The 21,769-nt window shown below is 40.7% G+C and overlaps 1 protein-coding gene across 1 annotated transcript in view; it reads right to left on the reverse strand.

Annotated features, from left to right (window-relative positions):
• The window catches only part of GLP1R (glucagon like peptide 1 receptor), an 86,461-nt gene that overhangs the window by 19,155 nt on the left and 45,537 nt on the right, over positions 1-21,769 (reverse strand). Inside the window, exons 4-7 of the mRNA XM_061470926.1 lie at positions 15,965-16,074; positions 13,347-13,453; positions 10,243-10,396; positions 8,570-8,729 (exon numbers count right to left, since the gene is read on the reverse strand). Of these exons, the coding sequence (XP_061326910.1) occupies positions 8,570-8,729; positions 10,243-10,396; positions 13,347-13,453; positions 15,965-16,074 (531 nt within the window). The remainder of the gene's footprint in view (positions 1-8,569; positions 8,730-10,242; positions 10,397-13,346; positions 13,454-15,964; positions 16,075-21,769) is intronic.

Genomic DNA, 21,769 nt, shown 5'->3' on the forward strand with positions numbered 1-21,769 from the left:
ACACACACAGACTGTGTTCTACCCACAACCATTTTGTCTGATCTCAAAAGTTAAGCAGAGTCAGGTTTGGGTCTTGTCTGGGGTTAGACGACAATATAGGGAGACCAAGAGATTTTCCCCAAGGCTGGAGAGTCATGAGTGGCAGGGTGTGTGGGACAGTATGGGCAAGTATCTAGTCCACTGGGCCCCTCCAGTGCTTTGGAAGCATCGGAGATGGAAGGCAGCTGTATGGAGTCCCCAGCAGCAAGCTGCAGAAACTGTTTAAGGGGACAGTGAATTATTTTGAGCCTGGTGGGCCCATGGCACTTCAGGCCATCAGAGCAGAGATGCAACACAGAGATGGACTCATGATCGAGGGGTGGACTTAGCAATGGACACTATTGCCCAGGTTATTCACGAGTGTGAACACTGCACATAGTCTCTCCTGCTCTGGAAGGCTGGTACAAGAGATGGAGTCTGACATCATGGACCAGATGGACACAGCAGCTTTATAGGGACTGGTCCATGCACTTAGATAAGAGTGACGGTATATTGAAAATGTGGGATCTGAGCATGACGTGAATGGTATGGAATAAGGGGTGGATAATGTCCTGGGTTCAGCAGTAGCAGTCATGTTTCTCCTCCTTGGTAGCTGGTGCAGTGCAGTGTTTTGACTTTCGGCTCGGGAACAGAGCTGATAGTGATGTTTTGGTTTGGCCAAGGACTTTGTGAGCCTCATGCTCTGCCAGGGAGGAGGGGAAGCCGGGAGGAAGCAGAGACAGGACACCTGACCCAAACTGACCAAAGAGGTATTCCATACCACAGCACATCATGCCCAGGATGTAACTGGGAGTTAGCCGGAAGGGCTGGGAGACTGCAGGGTTGGAGGAGGTATCGGTCGGTGCTTGGTCGGGCCTGGGGGGCGAGTTATTGGTCAGCTGGTGCTGAGGTGTTGTATTCTCTTCCCTTGTTATTTCCTTTATCATTATTATTACTGGTGGTAGCAGTAGTGATTTGTGTTATACCTTAGTTACTAAACTGTTCTTATCTCAACCCGTGGGAGTTGCATTCTTTTTTGATTCTCCTCTTTGTCCCTCCGGGAGCAGGGGGAGGGAAAGAAAGTGGGGGAAGTGAGCGAACGAATTACCTGACTGGGTTTAAACCACGACAGAAAGCAAACTGCATGCAGCTCCTTGAATAAATTCTACAGATGACTATCATCTCAGACTACCAATTCGGTCAGAAACCTGGACTCCCAACATGCAGCATTTCAGTTTCAGTCCTACACCTCTTTTTCTTGCTGCTGCTATTCAAAGAGTATCAGACATTTGAGAAAAAACTGTGCCCATTTATGGGATGCATTTATTTAAGATACAGTCTGAACTCTTTCTGGTTTTGCTTTTTGTCATACAGAAAACTCTAAGATTTATCTTTCTGACCACAAAAAGGTCTCTGAATTCTGGAAATAGTGACATTTCCTGTCACCTGTACTCCATCATTGCTGAAGATTCCAGAAACTGCAACAGCCCGCTCGTAAAAGCCTCCACCATGTTAATTCTTGCAGGCTGACAACTGACTAAAAAATTTTGAGCGTTACATGGTGATTATGAAATCTATCAAGTGTACTAGGAAATAAGAATGCCGACAGCTCAGGTAATAAAGTTCAACTTCAAACGACAGGGCATCTGAATTATAGGCTATGATAATAATACATATTACAGACAATGGGAAAGTAATAGAACTGCCAAATCACCATCAACTGCATAAATAAGCAGCACGAACTACTCGTTTTCACTCTACCTTATAGAGTCTACAGCTGTCCCAGTGTCTTAAGAAAAAAAAAGTTTTAAAACTGGCATTATCCAGAATGATAATAGGATGGGGTAGGCAAGAGAGAAAGCTGTGAGAAATTATGCACAGGAACCACTGTTTGGTTGATATTTCCACAATGCTCCTCTGTGCCTAATGAGCAGAGTTGAAAGCAATTCGTGAAGCTGCTAATGCAAGCAGCCCATGTCCTGAGAACAGCATGTAGAAACCAATCTTTTTGTTTAACGGGTCTGAGGTATTTTGGTAACAGAACAGAAAAGATGAAGCTTGTTCTGGAGTCCACTAAATAGCCGTTACCATGAAAGGCGTCACCAGGTGGTACTATTCCATGCCATCTTCTTTACCCTACCTCAAGGTCTAGGCAAGTTTCCATTCTTGGAGACATGGTGTTTATAGCTTTGCACGATACCACATTTTATGTAAAGGCAGTTTCAGGGAAGAAAGATGTATGAGGAGCAAGACAGGCTCCACTCATCCTCACATACTGATGAATAAATTTATCTCTGCAGGACCAGAGCACTGCCATCCTGTCGAGACCCTTAAATAAGAACATATTTTGAATACAGCATTGCAGACTTCTGAGGTGGTGTATAAGCTCATATTTGAGATTTAACCTGACTGTTTTCCATGTTCTGAGAAGTTCAACCACCAAAAGAATCAGTCACAAAAAATAGAAGGACATTACTGCTGTCAGCAGAACTCCAATCCTCTCATCTCTCAGAAACTCTCCAGGATTGTCTGACTCAATTAACTGCTTGATGTACAAATGCAAGCAGTATGTGATGAGAAGCTAAAAGAAGTGATAAAAAAATATGACTAGATGTAGAAAGAACAAGAGCATTGAAAATGTGAGAGAAAAGGAAAGAAAGGAAAGGCATAAGAGTTTAATCCAAAACACAAAAAGTATTAAAAAAATCCCAAAAGAATTAAGAGAAACTCCTGACAGGCATTTCCCACCAAGATCAGTGAGGGCAGAATCCCTATTTTCACATCCTCACCTGAAACAGTTTTCATTTGAAAACAGAAAACATTCGTTCTGTGCAATGAATGCATCCTATTGCTACACTAAGCTCATACTGGGCTTCAGAAGGAATGTTTTTTTTACTGGCTCTGTTCCAGTCAGATCTTCCTTGCAATCAGGATGTAGATTCTGACACCCTAGCTAGGCTTCCTGCCTTTAATGGCTTCATTCTCTCAAAGTATTCTTCCTTAGACAAAATTTGGATTGTAAGGTTTGAAAAGAAGGGGATTATTTTTTTTTTAATGGCAGTTTCCCTGCTGCAAGTGCAGCTGGGTGTAAAATTGCCACAGAAGTTCAGACAACATTTAGCTTTTTATTACCAATTTCTTAGCCTTTCGTGCTGAAAATTGTCTCCTGTCATTCTTCCTGCCTGGATGTTGCAAGTTGCACAGTCACTGTGGGACACTGCTGTTGTTCCCCCATTCCCCTCTCCTCCCCACTTCAATGTGAACAGGTCCTTTTCCCCACTAAATGCTGCTGAATCAGCAGCATTACAGTACAAACTACTCTTCTCTAGAAACCACTGACATGGCTAGTTGAATTCAATGTCACGCTCATCAATTCTTCATTCGGGCTCAGACATGATGAGTTGGTGTCCTGGACACCCTGATTAAGAACAGTCTGTACATCCTCAGAAACAAACAAAACAAAATGTAATCATCTTGATCTCCATAGTTATGTTGCTTTCTTCTGCAAATGTTTTGTTCTCCCTAGAAGGTGAGATCCACGGGCAAAGATTTCTCTTATGCCACAGTAAGGAAGATCAAGTACCAGTAATGTATAGCAACAGATTCTTTTTCTGCAAGTGGTAATGACTATCTGAATCAGCATCCTGTTTAGCTGCTGCTGTGCTGACGTCCAGACTGAAATGAACAACTTATTTGCCTGTTCAGCCATTAGCCTATTAGAAATTTGGGGGTTTGATGCTGTAACTGTCTCTGCTGTTTTTTCCTATCAGCTTTGAAAATAGCATAAACCCATTGTTTTTGCTGTAAAATATGTGAAACTCAGGTTTAAAACAAATGCATGCTTTTACAAAGAAAAAGAAGACATAAGCAAGACATTTTCCAAATGAAATGAAATGGGAAATATTTAACAGTGCCATCTCAAAGCCTAGTATGGCATGAAAACTCAGCAAGGCAGTGGCCATTACAGCCATACCTTGCAAGTAATCAGGAGGGTTTATAACATCCTATCAATATACATGATATCAATATAAATGAGTCCCATTTTGTAAAACTACATTACTTCCCTTAGGTCTATCAAGATTTTATAACTTTTCTAGTTTTTGCAAAGAACAATAACCCAAGATAAACAGATTTTTCCCCTTATAAAAGACTTCAACAGCAAAGAATGATTACTCATACGAATTGATACTAAATGGAACACTAATAACATTAAGAACTGTCCTGACATTATCATATAGCAAAAATATACTTGGGGAATATTTATTAAGTTTTCCTTACACTCTTCACTGTCTGTTAACTGTTCCTAGGAAAACACAGATTGGGTATGGTACCTTGGAAAAAATGGCCTACTGGGGGCTGATGGGATCCATCTGCTAGAGAAGAGAAAAGCATCTTTGGTCATAGGCTTGCCAAGTTGTTGAAAAGGCTTTAAACTAAAGGTATTAGAGAAGGAGAACCTCAATCTATCCCACTCCTACCAGTCTGATGCCAGTACCAGCAAGAGATGCCCAGAGCCTATAGAGAGAGATCACAGGTCAGCAGGAGAGCATCTGAACAGCAGCAAAAAGGAATTCCAGCCCCTCCAGCCTAAGTTTGCTTCATTGGGTGCCCAACTTAAAGACCTCCAAACAAATACATGTAGCATATGGAATAAAGGAGCCACAGATGTTCACATACCGGCAGGGCTACAACCTTATTGACATCACAGACACATGGTGGGATAGCTCCTATGACTGGAGCGTTGGAACAGAAGGATACAGGCTCTTCAGGAAAAACAGGCAGGAAAGATAAAGGCAGGGTGTTGCCCTCTGTATCAACAACCAGTTGGAGTGCATGGAGCTCCACCTAAGAATGGATGAGGAGCCAATCAAGAGGATTAAACGGAGGGCAGGGACAGGTGCCATAACAGTGGGGGTCTGCTACAGGACACCCAACCAGGAAGACCAAATGGATAAGGCCCTCCAGAAGGAAAGAGGAGACCTGGTTTTCCCAAGATACAGAGAAAGCTGAGATACTGTTGGCTTTTTTCCTCCCTCAGTTTTCACCAGCAATTGCTCCAGACACACCACTGAAATCACAGAAGGCAAAAAGATAGGAACTAGGAGAACGATGAACCACCCACTGAAGAAGATCAAATCTGAGACTAAGGAATCTGAAGGCACACAAGTCCATTATGAGATGCAGCCTTTTTTTTTTTTTAAGGTAAAAAAGTAAGACACCTGGAATTACAGGCCAGTGAGTCCCACCTCTGTGCCCACCAAGATCATGGAGCAAATCCTCCTGGAAACTATGCTAAAGTATATGGAAAATAAGGAAGAGATTACTGACAGCCAACATGGCTTCACTAAAGGCAAATAATGCCTGACCAATTTGGTGGCCTTCTACAACAGGGTTACAGCATTTGTAGATAAGGGAAGAGCAATTGATGTCATCTACCTGGACTTGTACAAAGCATTTGCTACTGTCCTGCACAACATTGTCTCTAAACTGGCAAGAGATGGATTTGACAGATAAGACACTCCGTGGATGAGGAATTGGCTGGAGAGTTGTGCCAAGCAACTTGATGTCCAAATGGAGACCAATGATGAGTTGCGTTCCTCACTGGTACTGGTGCTTTTCAGCATCTTTGCTGGCGACATGGGCACTGGATGAAGTGCACCCTCACTAAGTTTGCTGATGACACTCATGAAGTTCAATAAGGCCAAGTGCAAGGTTCTGCACCTGGTTTGGGGCAATCCCAAGCACAAAGACAAGCTGCATGGGGACTGGATTGCAAACAGCCCTGAAGAGAAGGACTTGGGTGTATTGTTTGATGAGAAGTTCAACATGAGCCAGCTTCAGTGTGCACTCGCAGCGTAGAAAGCCAACCGTATCCTGGGCTGCCTCAAAAGGAGCAAGGCCAGCAGGTTGAGGGAGGTGATCCTGCCCCTCTACTCCACTCTGGTCTCATGAGACCCCACCTGGAGTACTGTGTTCAGCTCTGGGGCCCCCAACATAAGCACACAGGACCTGTTGGAGGAAGGCCACTAAGATGATCTTTTACGTGCTTCCATTTGAAAAGCAGGTTTATGCTCTCTGTGTTTTGTACTGAGATGAAATAATCATGTTAAACAAAATGGGAGAAGTATTTTTATTGACAAAATTACATGGACACCCTCCCCCCCCCCCAAAAAAAAAAGCAGCTTAGACAGAAATTGTATTGGGACATTTCTACCTATTTGAAAGCTGGCCCTTACATTACAGTTTTGGTTGGGATTAACCCAAGGAAATAATTTGCTCTAGTTTCTTGTTTGTTTTGAGACCTGTTGTTTCTTGAAAGAAGCATAACACGGCAAACATCATGACCAACAGTATGTGCAAACACTCAGGGGGACAAAAGCCTTGAGGAAAACACATGGTTTTATTCATATGTACATTTGAGAGAAGTGCAAGTGCAAGGTCATACAGGAGATTACAGAAGCTATTCAGACAGCAAAAATAGTACCATATGGTCTGTGAGCGATCACACAAACTTCACTTCTAATTAGAAGAAATAACATGAAATGACTAACACCAAGTTTGTGAATACATACATGAAATTTTAAAACATAAATATTCATCAAATGATGAGCAATGAACAAGTTAAAAATTATCCTTTAAGAGAACAATTCATTAACAGAACAAAGGGTCCAGGTATCAAATCAGTTCTGACAATCAAATACATATTTATTTTTGGATCCAGCTTTATTTTTTACAGCTGATAAAGTATTTCAAAGAGCAGTACTTTCTCAACAAAAACAGGAACCTACTGACTTCTCTGTATCATGCTGCTCAAAAAAATTAAATATTCTGAGCATTGTATATGCCAGAAACATATTTGGTGAGATTCCAGAGCACCCAAAAAAATGGAAACACCAGTGAAAAAGCAAGAAAGTGAAAAAAAAAACCTTCGTGTCTTTCCACTTTTAGAGACTAAACTGTTACCTGGTATAACTAATCTGGGAACACTGAACTAGCAGATCTTTTTGCATTTGAAGATGGAGAATTACTGGCAAGGTTTTCACATGCAGCCATGTCTAGATTAGCAAGAAACTGTACAGATGAGGATTGAATGGGTCAAGCAGAGCTTTTCTAGGAAGCTTTATGAAAGCCATTTATCCAGTGCCAAGTTCTGGCATTGCCACTCATTCCCACAAACTCATCCAGAAATTCAACAAAATTTATATTGTAAAGGAAGAACTAAACCAGCATCTTCTGTTTCTGCTGTCTGCTTTTGTAAGAAACAAACTCTAACTAGAAGTGATTCAGATCAAATCTTATAAGACACCACAATACCCTCAGGATTTGGCTAGATATAATATTGCTCTAATTTTCCATTTCCTTTCATGACCTCAGTCAATGATTCAGGATAGCTCCCCTATCCCCCTTCCTCCCTTTTTTTTTCTTTTTTGAGGGTACAGCCATTCATACACATGATTAAACTGGTATACAAGGTGCTGTTGTTTTTCCTGTATGTCCTATGTAAAACAATGGAAGATGTAGAAACTTTTAAACTAAAATTCTCCAGCAGAAAGTTGCTATTACTTGCATTTATTTATTCCCATCAATAAGCTGGAAAGCCTTTGCTCCTCATATATCACTGTTCAGTAGCACTGGGTAATTCACAGTAAGCCGTTTATATGCATTTTAGCAGTGAACTAATTTGCTACAATATTCAGAGGTGGCAAATCCATAGATAGATGACAGCCAAAGCAATTTAAATCTTCAAACTAGTATCTGTGAAAGTACCTGCAGTATTTACTTGGATTTACCTTCAGCTTTCCAAAAGTCACTTGATTTCCACCAAAAAAGGGAGGGGGGAGAAAAGCAAGAGAAAATGCAATAAAAGCACATAAGGGATGTTCCAAAACCAGGATTAATCCTGAATAGTAACATATTTTCTGGCTAACTGGACAGTGAAAGAATTAAAGCTTCAGCATTTCTACTGAAGGTGACTCTGGCTGAACCAACTTACTTCATGGCATCACTGTTCTTGATCCCAAGCACACACATGCCCATGGCATGTGCACACTGACCACTTTTTTGCCTGGCAATCACTACTTGACCTGCTCTTCCCACATAACCAACCTCTCTACTCTACCTTGACCAGATGCAAGGTGTCATTGCTATTTTGCACCACAAGTAGTTATGTCTTCAAACGCAATGGGAAACTCTCAAGAGATGAAGCAGGGGAGTCCAGGGAAGTCCACACTCACCTGGAATCACCCCCATGTATTTTGTATTGGGAAGCCTTGCAGGAAAAGTACCATGTCCCTGTCACTGGTTTGCAGAGTTTCTGCAGTGCTGCACAGCCCCTACATTATGAACCCACAGACTCTGCTGTGTAAGCATCCAGGAGCTGTGCTGGCCCAGCACCCTCCAGCTCAAAAAAAGTAAGGGATCAGAAACACAAAGGGAATGGGGAGTGCAGGACTGAACTGGGCAGCACTACAACCAAAATACAATGATTTTTCTTGTTATACAGTCTGCTGGTGCATGCAGCCACTGCAGACATATGGAAAGATCAACTTACCCCAGCCAACGCAGAGATAAAGCCGAAAAATCCTTTGCTCTGAAAAGACTGAAAGAACCAGTAGAGTGTACAGGTACATGCCTTCCACCAGCAACCAGTAGTAGTTTGCAGCCACACAATACTGCATCATCACAAAGACCAATCGACAGCTAAGTGATTCCTGTGATGGAAGAAAGCACAGCTCAAATGAATGCAAGAAGGGCTGAGAATAAAGAGATACTAACCCAAAAGACTCGTTCTATCTCCTACTCTTGATCCTCAAAACAACACTTGCTAAATTAACCGCATTTGAGTACTAAAGGGGCAGAAGCCAGTAATAGGTGCTATACGCTGCAGAGAGATGCTTTCAATAACATTCTTCCCTAAATGAAACAAAAAATTAAACTGCATGTTCTGGATTTTCCCCTTAATAACCAATTGATTATAATTTGAAAAGCACAACACAAAGATGAAAGGCACTGCAAGTGCTGTAAGTGTACTGTACTGAAAGTGAAAGGCTCCGTATCAACTGCAGCCAGTGCATCTTTTCACTTCCCCAGATATTTTGTTCGGCACTTGAGAATTTACTAAAGAGCAAGTAGTGGATGTCATAATACTATTTTACAAAGCAAAAGATTTTTGACAGAACTGCAATATTGCCCAGTGCATCACATTTGAGTGCAAAATCTCTCTTGGCTAGTAAATTACAGAGGTGGTCAGTAGGGCTTTAGATAACTATGAAACCTGATTACCTAATAAATACATCCATCAGATCTGATGAAAACATACAGCCTAGGTTTTTTTTTGAAGTAGAGAATGACTGACATGTGAACACTGAATGAATGACAATGTGAACATTTCCAGACCATTTAACATACATACTACAATATTATTTTCTGCCAGTTTATACATTGCAGATCAGAAGAAATCAGCCATCATATAAGATTCACTGTTTGGTATAAGCGCTTAAGCCTTAGGCAAGGTGTCAGAAAAGGATGGGTACTATGTATGCATCAGAAGACATACCATTTAAAACCCCCACCCTGCATTGCTGCAACAAATGCTGTACCCATGTTCTAGAAACACAAGAGCTATACAGACAGTGAAAATCCCATCTTTGAAGATTCAAGTACATTTTGTATACTACATCTGAATGGGGAAAGGCATGCTTTCATCATTCACAAGAGTTGTATATCCTCTCCCTTCAATTAGAAGTATTTAATTGGCCTGTTTCCCCAAAGCTTTTCTAAACGCTTTCAAATTTGCATTTTAATCAGATACTTCCTTTTTTATTTCCTCATCATCAACAGATTATAAAGACCTCCAAGAATGACCAACTAATTTAGTCATTACACAAGACAGACAGTCCTATCACAAAAGGTGTTGGCTTAGGAAAATGAATGCCCTCTTGTCACTGCCAGAAAGAAATGAACCTGCAGCATGGCAAAAAGATATGGGCATGTGTATACATATACACACACACACATATATATATCAAAAGTCCACCTCTTCATGTTTCTTCTGTCTAGTATAGGCAAACTTCCCACAGGCAGAGAAGCATGCCATGGCATCAGCTACTTGCCTGTCCCAAGAACAGGGTGGCACAGCTACAACATTAAATTATCTTCTGTCATCCAGACACACTGCAGTGATGACTCCAATATCCTGAGGACTACCCCAGTGTCTGCCCCTACCTGGTAGGCAACAAGTCCTTCCCATTGGTGCTCTTGTGTAGCTGTGCTGTACATCCACTTCACCACTGAGTCTTTAATGAAGACTGATATAGCCCGGAGGATAAACGAGATGAAGAGGTTTAGGTGAATATAATTCCTTGTGCAATGCAGATGTCTGTAAAAAGGAAGAATCAGTCATGATCCACTATCTATGGATAAGCTGCAACATCACACATAGGACTGAGGGAGGGAGCAACAAGCCCTGTTGGAAATCAGGAGGTACCAGAGGAAATCCCATAACTTTGAAATAGCTGTAGGGATTTCAAAGTGGTTTTGGAAAGAAATCTCTTTCAAGGAAAAGACATTCCAAACTTTAGCCCCAAGTGTTTGGGGGAAGGAAGGAGATCAGTGTGTAAGGAAAAAATACATTCAAAGTATAAAAATAATTTTGAAAAGAAATATCTGAGAGGGCTGAAAACAGTTAAGTTTCACATAAGGCTGAATCTAATCTCTTTGAATTGACCCCAATGTCACTGCACTTGGCTCAGGAACTGGTGTGCAGTGCAGCCTCTGGCTGTGCCCAAACCCACAATGAAAAAACATCAACCTGTGAATTACCACTTTGACAAGAGAAAAATCTGTATTCAGATTGCCCCCTGAAGGAATTGTAAATACTTTCTGTAGGAGTAAAAGGAACAGAAACTTGACCTCTGCATTCAGAATTGAAAAAAAAACAAAGAACAAACAAACAAACAAAAAAAACATGTAAAAAAAACCCTTGAATTTCAGCAGCCAGCTGTAAAGATAATAAAATTGCTACTTGTCAAAAAAGAGCATGTTAAGGGATAGCAAAAGAAACTGCAGTCATGTAAATGGCATCCAACTGCAGGGTGCTGCCAATGTTTTATCAGCCTTACCCACAAACATTTTTCTTCCCTTCTTCTGCAAGGGTACACAGCATCCTTTGTTTCAAAGGAAGTTACACTAGGTATGATTCTTTTTTGATACTAAAAAGATACAAGTAACATATGATAGACAGTAACTGATCCAGAAAGATTATGTCTATTTTTATTGCCCTATAAATTTCGGTAGAAAAATGAACTTGATCTGAAAGTTCTATGTTTTGCACTGAAGAAAGAGAACTTTTTTTCCATAGCTCAAATAGAATTTTTTGCAACACTTTTAAGTCACTGCTTATTTCAAAACTGACATATGATTAATATTTATTTTCCTTTAACTCAAAATTTATTTGTTGCTACCCTTCAGAACTGACACAGATTGAAAAAAAAAATTATGTAAATTAACCAACTGAAGAAAATAGATCGCAAGTCGTTACAGAGTATTTCTGCTACAAGCAACAAAAGTTATTTAAATTGTTTCAGTCACAAAGTTATGGCCCTAATTCAGCTTCCATCACTGAAATTGGACTTTTCTTCCATTTCTTTCAGAGGATGCAAAATTGGACACTAGAGATATATTATTTCTTTTGTTTTATCATTATTAAAACCAAGAGTTATTCTGTAGTCTAGGAACTTAAAAAGGCCTCCTTATTACAAAAGGGGAGAACACCAGCATTTTGGTGCCACTGAATTAGATTTTGATCCCTATTTGTTGAGGTTGTGCAGCTACTGGGGAGAGGCCACGAATAGAGGTTCCAATCAAAATCCAGCAACTGCAGTGCACATAGGGATAGGCCTCATGCATTTCATGAGATCCAGGACCAATTTTTTCCTCAGGCAATTTAGACGGGAGAGCACAAAATAGATTTACGACAGCTTTAACAAGACTCTCATCCCCTTTAACATCCCTGAAAATTCATTTTCAATATCAGAAGCACACACTAGTGTACACTTCACCGATTCCTGCTTCACAGTACAAGTTAAAAATGTGAAAGTGTCTCTCCACAAAAGTTAAGGTACCAAAGTTCCCCTCTCTTCTACAAGTCATCATAGGAGAGTAAGTGACAAATTTACCCATGTTCCCTGACAAACCACGTTCACATCCTTCCTTCTTCCCAAAAGTATATGGTTGTGCTCTGTGACCTTTAAGTTTGGCCTGTTAAGATTACTCAGAAGTATCACTGATGGGTGAAACAAGAAGCAAGCACTTATGTGAGAGACATTTGGAGACTTCAAGACATCTGGTGTCTTGTCAAATGAGTCCCAAAGTTGCACAGGTACAACGCACACAAATCAATTATCCCATGGCATTCACAGAGGGCAAGCACATCTCTGCATTTCTGCAGTAATTTTAAATCTTTGAGATCGCTAGCCTATGCTTCTCCACTGGAAGGAGGAGGGAGTAATACAATGCTAAAAGGTGTGGTGCAACATTAGAAGGCTTGTATCATTTTAGTTTTGGAAATGAGAAGCTAAAAGGTGTGACTGATTTTTTAAATACATAAGGGGTAGAAACACTTAAAAGGGTGAAAAGGAGTGGGATTGCATTGCTAAAATAGAGTGCTGGCACCAGAGAAAATGACTGTTAACTGGCAATGATAATTCTTTAGTCAGGGAGGGAAGTTTCTTAAGGATCAGAGCACTGAAGGTTCCCAACTTGATTTCAAATGAGAGTACCAGGAGATGGAAAACTGTACTCTTTTTTTAGGAGGCACCCTCATCAGTCTGCAAAAGGGATGATGGGACCTGGCGATACACAGTAGCAGGGAGCTGGCAGGGAAATAGGCCAGAGTGAAATTTATGCTCTGTGTAATTCCAAGCAAGGCAAGATGAAAGTTTCTGTCCTAAATGTCCTCTCACACCCCAGACTAGTGCTTCATCTGCAAAGCAACACCATGAGGAAATGCTGGAATCTCTCTCTTCTCCCATCTCTTCCAGTGGGAACTTAATTGAAACAAAAAGTCACAACAAAACATTTCAGCTGATACAATCATCTGTTCTACTCATTCACACAAGTAACACTGCAAAAATTTAAGAATTTTACTTGCATTTTGAGAAGAAATGATTGTAGGAAAGAACACAGAAGTGACATAAGATAGAGAAATGATGAGGTGATAGAAGAAGGAAAAAAAATAATCAAATGGAGAAAGCCTGTTGAAGTCCAATACTATCATACAGAAAAACGTAACACCTTTTCCCCACTCACTTCAGAGCTTTGCCAGTTACCTGAATCCAAGAAGAATGGCAGTTGCTATTACAAGGGCAGAGAAGGAAAGAGCATATCCAATGGTGTATATGATGGACAAATTCAGGAGCTGTTCTTCTGGTGCATCCTGAGAGCATATAAAGGAGAAAAAAAAAGGGGGTGGGGGGAAGACAGAGCTGATGGGCTTCAGTTCTTTTCTTCCAGCTGCTTTTTAACTGTTCCTAATGATAACCAGAAGCCATTCTGCTACTTTCAAGTTTCAGTGCACATATCAAATCAAGTCTTCCACTTTCTGTATGCTCTAAAGAAATAAAAATTTAATCTTAATTCCCCAGATGCTCCCAGGTGTTCGCTCAAACAGCCAGGCTAGAAAATAGATAACGTGGCATTATTTCATAACAAGTTGGAGAGGCATGAATTACCACAAAAGCAAGTCTTAAACAGATGGCAGGAAGCACAGACACAACTCAGTCCAACAGTAAAACCAGCAAAATTGATGTTTTCAGACTTGAACACTTAAAACAAGTCTCCTTACTCCTGTAAAGAGGGTGGTCCTCTGACTACATCCATACTTAGAGGTAAACCAAGTCGGGTTCCATTCACTGACTCTAAGGCAAAGCATGCTTACAGTCATATAACTATGTTCTGCCCTCTTCTGTCTCAACTGCGTAACCTCCTGGTAACAAACTATAGCCCAACAACATCTCATGACCTAGGTGTTACAGCACTGTCCAGGAGGGAGCAACCCAGTGTGGGCACCACAGATGCTTGCACCCCTCCAACAGTCCTGACCTGTGACTCTCTTCAGATTCTCTGTTGAAGACATGATTACTGAGACCCTTGTTTGAAAGGGCTGGACAAAATCTGTAGGGAAGTATTTTAAAAGCTAAAGGATTATTGCTCAGCCTGAGAGGTACATTCATATTCTTTATTCTGGTTCACTTCTAAGCACATATCTTAGTCTATTTAGACTAGGGCATTTCACTTCCCTTCTTCAAGCTGCTAATTCTGCAACTGACTCCTGAGACCTGTGCTGTACAAAGGAATATACTTGTACTTCAGAAATAAGTACAGCTATTCAGATGTACTTTGAAGAGACAGGAGGATTTAAATTGAACATACAGGCTGTTCCCCAGGGATTTGCTAGGTTAATGATTTAAAGGGAATGATACAAGAGCTGCCTTATGAAGAGAAAACTAAAATGTCTTCAGTATCAAAGCTCAGGTAAACTACAGAGACCTGACAATTTAAAGCATCTATGCAGATCAAAACCACATTATAAACAAAGTAAATCAATGCTATTTTATAAGGATTCACTCACAAACCCTTTGGATTTTGTTTTAGCAACAATTGTAAATAATACACAACTAACTTATTAAAGCAACCTTTTGTTCTCATGTACAAGATGCTTAAAATAAAGTAGGTTGTTATGGGGCTCTCTATATATTAGCTGGAAAACCAAACACAGCTGTTCACATTTCAGGGACTGACAACATGTATGCAGGGTTTCAGTACTCAGGTCAGTGTATGGAAACCTGGACGCACGCGCCAAATGGCCAAGTGTTTCCATGAGCACGTCTCCTTAGCACGTCCCAACACAGTTCTGGAAGAAACTATAACGGCAAACAAGGAAAAGTCAATACAGAGCGTAGGCCTAGTTGTTCAAGATAGCATGCTCTGCTGGGATACCTCAGAAAAAGAAGGGACAAGGAATAAGACTGCAAATTAAAGGAAAAAAAGTCAAATTTAATATAACTAAAGAATTAGAAGCTACCTCTTCTCCTATCTCCTTCCAGTCTGCAGCCATTTATTACTTCTGAAGAATGAGGCATTGAGGAATGAGAACTCAAGAGGGCACAGGCCCTGCAGCACTTGGGAATTTCATATACTTGCACTCTTTTGACTAGGTGTGTGCTAGTTCCCAGTACCCTGGGACAGACAGAGTGCACTCAATTTATGTGAGAAAAAGCATCGCCCTTGGGAGGCTCACAGCAGTAATGGTATCATGTGTCACAAGAACACACAGTGCTCTAGCTGACGCCAGTGGCTGACAAAAATCCCCTGGAAATTCCTATGCTCTCCTTCATTTGGTGCCCAGTTGTCTCAGCTCCCTGCAGAGTATAAAGCAATAGGGCAAAAAATAACACTGACAAGACTAATTCCATCGGTCACGGCAAATTAAAATAAAAGACAAAAAACCCAGCAAACCCCAAACAAGTAAAAAGCCCCCTGCCCAAAGGTAAAAAGCAAATATCATTCAGTTCAGTTCATCTTAATCACCTTAACAGCTACTAACAAGACAGAATAAACACTTTACAGTAACAACTTGTGAATGTAAGAAAAGGCAATTAGGTCACTTCTCCATTTGGGTGGGCTGCTGTTGAGCCCCCTGCCTTGCATCGCAGCTGGGACTACCTGGTTCACTTCTCTTGGCTCGTTCACATACACTGAAACCTGCTCTCATCTACCCTCCGCATTTCCTTTGTTGAAAAGGAGAGGCGTGATGTCCCTTACCATTAAGCTCATTGAAGCAAGGCACTCAGGACAGGACACAAATGCGTGAGCATCAATGACTGTATTTTTTCTCTCTTCTGTTTTGTCCTAAACAACAGCAGCAACAAGAGAAGGAAACTCTTACCTGGTCAGAGGCTTCACACTCAGACAGGTTCCTCCAGGGCAGGGTTGAATTCTCCTTCAGCAGCCACGTCCCCTCCAGGGTGCAAAACCGGTACACCTGCCCATGCAGCACTGCCAGGAGCAAAACAAGCCATCGGGTTAATGAGAGGAGAGCCTGCTTACAGGGCAAGGTGCACAGAAGCTCAGTGCAAGTTTCTTCCTGGCAGATGGCTCTCCTGGCTGGAGCGGGAAGCCACAGCATTGCTGGTGGAGCATCTCACCAGGTCCCTGCCTGCAGCAGAGGCTTCTGCTGTTCATCCTCAAGGCCAGGGAGCAGCTTCCAAAGGGATCAGACAGTGCATACTCCAGAACTGCTAACTGTTCAGAAACAACAACAGGCTGAAATAGTTATTGCCATCTTTGTGAAGATCTGATAACACACAAATTCCAGCTCACTGAAATATTAAAGACACACAAGTTTTGGGAGTGTTAAGCCCCAGCTACAAAACTCACAGGGAAAACACGGCACAGAAAGAGTAAACATGTTTTTTTTTTTCTGAGATCACACAGACCCAGAGAAACCTCAGAACAGGTATGTTAACACAAGCTCTGCAAAGTGTAAATGCCTATATAAACATCTGTGCTACAAAAATGAAGCTGTAAATCTTTGCCTAAGCCATTAATCCTTTTATTCCTTCTGTCTACATGTGGGAATAACAACACCAGCAATAAATAAAACACCTTTCCAAAGCAGTTAGCAGCTTGATCTTGTAAAAGCACATACGACAAAATGGGTCATAAGAAAACTACATCAGACTGGAGAATCAAAATAAAAGTACAAGGGGGAAAGAGCACTCAACCATAACGTATCAAAAGGAACTCTCTCTGGTGTCTGGAATATTAGAGAAGTCTAACAATTTTTACAGCTGTACATAAGCAACCTGGAGATGCTTGTGTATCAGAACATAGCTGGAGTAATGATGTCAGCTGCTTTGAAAAGAAAGTTTCTTACTAGTCATGCTTCTTAACCAGTAAACTGACCTATTGCATGCTAGGAAGCTACCCCTCAAAAAAACAGTACTCAGTCAGTCCCTCAATTAGGATTAGCCTCTATCAAGACCATGTTTAGAAACAGGATTCCAATGTTTTGAGGTATGAGAAATCAAGTTAAGAGGATTCAGTTCTATTCAGGTATCAAAATTGCAGCTTTGGCTCAAACCCAGCCTTGCCTACTGCAACCACACCCTGTTGTCAGATCCCTCCTTACTGCAAACCAAAACTCATTAGAACTCAACATTTATATTCAGTGTGAAAACACTGAAACTTATTTGAAATTATAACAACCCAGTAGGCTATTTGCATATTAGTTGACAACGTAATTTGATAGTCATCAGTGGTAGAATAGTAGTACTTTAAGTGAAGAATGACATTTTAAAAAATAATATAGACATTCATATTCTAAAGCACCATTTCTAATGAGTATGCTAAATGGTAACTGATAATGGTTTGGGTAGGCATAGTATATTTGTTTTTGTAATTGGTGTACTGAACATACCAGTAAGAGATAATATAAAGAGGATATAAAAATATAGTTATGCCTGGTGGAGGTTTTTCCTTACTATTAAGAATACCTGTTTGCATATGTTTATATGCCAACAGGTATATGGGTTATCACATGCAACATACATTCACATCCACTGCCTGCTGCGAATATTTTGCCATTGCTCTCATTATCTACTGCTAGCGCCAACCACTTCCTTTGGTCAGAGTATTGCTGTAATGTTAAGGATGGAGGGCAGCAAGTAGAAAAGCATAACTTCCCTCCCCCAAGATTAATGGACAACAAACTGAAGTACATCATTCAAAACATCTATGCCAAGGTAGTTCTAGGAATCAGGAAATATTATATATTATAAGCCAATGAAGGCAAAATCCAGGGGGTTAAAGTACAGAGGGTCAACAGGACTCAGCAATTCACTCTGACTGCCATTGCATGAGCTGTAAGCAAGGAGTATTGCAAGACAAAATCATTATGAGAAACAATTTCACACAAAAAGTAATTCTATTATACTCCTAAAACAACAATAACAAAAAAACAGAGGCAAAAACCACACAAAGACAAACCAAAATCCCACAGATTGCTAAAGGAGAAGTGATTAAAAAAAAACCAAATACACAAAACCAAAAAATCAAATATTGTTTCATATTCTCTAAAACTGAGAATTCACATACAGACACAAAACACAGTATTTCTTACTGTCAAGGTATAATTGGGATGAAAGCTTAGCCTCAATGTTTTTATTTTTAGTCCAAATCATCATGACACATTTTAATTTTCTTTTTATTGATAAACATTTCTTTTGAAATAAGAAGGAGGAAAATCTATTGTATGCTGAAGCCTGGCATATATGGGAGAATGCATATTTGTTTACAGTAAATGAAACATGAAATTTGCCAGCAGACAGAAAGACAAGGCAATTAATTTAGATATGAAGAAAGATGAATGTAACCCTATTACACTGGAAAAGAGAGTTTCCCTGCCACATCTAGGAATTGCAAACATCCAAATTGCACTGGCAGCTCTTATGGATCTCTGGGCAGCCACAAGCCAGATGTGTCAGGTTTGTCATAGCCTCACTGCTCACTGCACTTGTGGGTCAGTGCAGAATTCAGAGGCAACTTAAGACCAGCTGGACTACCTATCCAGGAAAAGCCTTAAGAAGAATAAACAAAAAATCCAAATAGATGAGATTGCGTATGAGAGCATGAGAGCATATATGCTTGGTTTATAGAATAATTTATTAGCCAAAATGCTTATGAGATAGAAAAAGTTAAAAGAAAACTTAGAGACTTTAAGGAAGAGTTTAGATTCTTGTTGACACATGGAGAGATGCCCATGAAAACTGAAAGGTAGCACAAACCACAACATGAAGATAGCACAGGGCTGATGCACTGCAGGCAACCAGTTCCTCTCAGGAATATGAAAACAAGTCTCACCATGGTGGAAATACATTATTTTCAGTTGTGTGTCAAACACCACAGAACCCCCTCAACATCAGAGGGTTACTGCGGACCCTTCCTGAAACGCATCATCCTGCAGCCATTCCTGCTGTTTCCTAGAGGCACAAGGCAAACAACATCCATCTACTCATCCTCTGAGCAACAGGCTCCATCACAGGTAGCTGCCTGCTACTGCCTAAACAAAAGAAAAGGTCTGTTAATGACTGACAGCTCAGAAGAGATGGTACCTTAAGTGAATGCTCTTTCCTGATCTTGTTTCACTGAAAACAGGGACAGAATACATCCTCAACATCAGAAACACCTCTGGTGCATCTCCAAAATAACTGAAGAAACCCCGAAGTGGAGACTTGAGACCACTTTTCTTTCATATACAAACTAAATTCTCATTTTTGCTTAGAGAAAACAGTTTCAACTAATTTCAAAGGGATCCACTGGCTTTTAATCAAGGACATTTTGATTCAAGCACTGCAAGTACCTTACCATTCTAACTGCTTTGGAGGAAAGCATATGGTTTGCTTTTGTTCTTAAAGTAATTTTTTCACACGGACTTCTTACAACACCCTCTCTGCACATCTGACCATGCATTAGGATGGTAAGAGATCTTTACCCTCCTAAAATGGAGGAAGGCATGGTATTTGTATGCATTCTTTCTTTGTCTTATGTGAAGCTCACCAGGAACCTCATTTCCTTCAGCTTTCATATGAAACCATTGATTACAAAATTCAGTTATTAATATGTATGGAGGCAAAATAACATCAACGCTTGGAGGTTGCGTATGTGCCATGACAGAAGGCAGGCACGCACACAGCTTCCTCAACTGCAGAGCAATTTCAGCTTCTTGCTTGCAGGTAGTTTAGTCAGGGACAATTCACATTTGTCCATGCCTGAATGCTGCAAAGTGACTCATGCCCTCTTACCTTCAGTGCAGTACAGATACCAAATAAATAACAATCAGCTTCAGTTCTAATAGATCAGCATCATGACCAACCTTTGAGGGCTCAAGCCGTTGCTGTCTCCTTGCTATCCTGCAATACCTTTTTCCTCTCTTGTAATGCTTTTTGTTACCATATGGTCAATGTTTCAAATCACACTGATTCTTAAGTTCTAGAATTTTCTGATAGTCAATTCATCTGCAAACAGGAAAAAAAAAAAAAAAAAATCTACAGCCAGTGCATAGGGAATCTGATTTTGTTTAACCTGTAAGCTGAGTGCATTCACTCAAAGTTGCACACCCTTTGGAACAGCAGCTTAATGACACCAGTTTATGTGAAGAGCGTCAATCACACTTCATTAGAATTACATGTTAAAACATGGATTGATGCCCAAAATTTAGTCTCTGTAAACTAGTAAAAGAGAGAAGAGCCCAAGAGTCAGTGAAGTTAGTAACATCTGTCTAGTTCTCTAATGACCCTGTAAATCAAATACTACAACTAGCTCAATGCTTTTATATATGGAGAAAATATGTTATCACATGGGCAAGAGGCTCACAAATATTTCCTTATTAGCTCCCTTTTACTAGAAATAAACCCAAATTAAATCATTTCTCAGCTTGAAAGAAGCAACCTGATCTGCATTTTACAGTATCAGGGTGTCAAGGTCAGTATGAGATTACTCGCCAAACTGTCCCTGAGGACAAAATGGAACACTATTCATTTTAAAAACCAATTACAGCAAGTCCTACCCAATCAATTCCATTCAGGCAGAGAGATGAGAGAATGAGAAAAGAACAAGAGACACAACAGTTTTCTCTGGCTGCTGTGTGTCAAGTATTATAGACCTTTCCTCTGCTAATACTGGTTCTCTTTCCAGCAGAGGAAGCGTTTTGGAAAAGGTAACAACCTTCTCCAAGAAACAGGGACTCTGCAATATAAGAGCACCACCAGGGTTTGCTGTGTCAAAGCATACTCTTTTGCTCCTGAAATAAAAACTTGCCCTTTGATGGTGACAACAATTTATCAGAATTTAGGAGGTTGTGCACTCATCAGCAGCTCTGTTCAGCTATCATTCAGCATGACCCAGGCACTGCCCTGAAAGCAGCCACACTTGCCCAGAAAAACTGTTGTGTGTCACTCAGTCCCAACTCTGGTGCTGCTTACAGTGAAGACATCCTAAACCCAGGACTCACGCACTTGCCCATGAGTGACACCAAAGAGCAGCCTGATCACAAAGGCTCTGGGGAGCAGGAGGAGCTCCAGCCAGCACTACTGTGCAAGGATCACATTTATCAAAATGAGCATTTTTACTGGGCTCACCAACACATCGTCTGAAATTATATTACCTCAACAGGCAGTTTAACAATGAGTACTTTATTTAGTATGCCTTCCCACTGTTCCTTCTTCCTCACAACATATTAGTCATCCCAACTCCTTTGCTTTAGAGATAAGAAACCTGAAAACCAGGTATGCCTTGGATTTTGCCTTGAAGGCAGAAAGGTTGGTGGTCACTTAAAGTTCTTGCAGCAGGAAAGGAATAATTTCCAGTTATGTTCTGTGGTTTGAGGTTTTAGGGAAACATATCCAAACATTTGCACTGTGAGTTTTCCCCATCACTTGCTCATAGCTTGAAAGATCCAAGAATCTCTCCAGACTCTTCCAACAAAAAGCTGCCCCCAAAACAAACCCAACAAACTGCAGAGTGACACTTCTACTAAGAGATAGATATGTTCTTACATAGACCTAACAGGTACCTTTACATGGTGCAAGTGAGATCCAATTAAGCAAGTGCAGGCCATGTCACAGGCTGCACAAGTCCACCCTGCATGCCCTGGATACCCTCAGCGCCTGAATCCTGTGATGTGCTATCGAAA

Source organism: Pezoporus flaviventris, unplaced genomic scaffold, assembly GCF_033815535.1.
Source record: "Pezoporus flaviventris isolate CSIRO_AGI_PZ_B2104156 unplaced genomic scaffold, CSIRO_AGI_Pfla_v1 ptg000066l, whole genome shotgun sequence".
In the NCBI taxonomy this organism is placed as follows: Eukaryota; Metazoa; Chordata; class Aves; order Psittaciformes; family Psittacidae; genus Pezoporus; species Pezoporus flaviventris.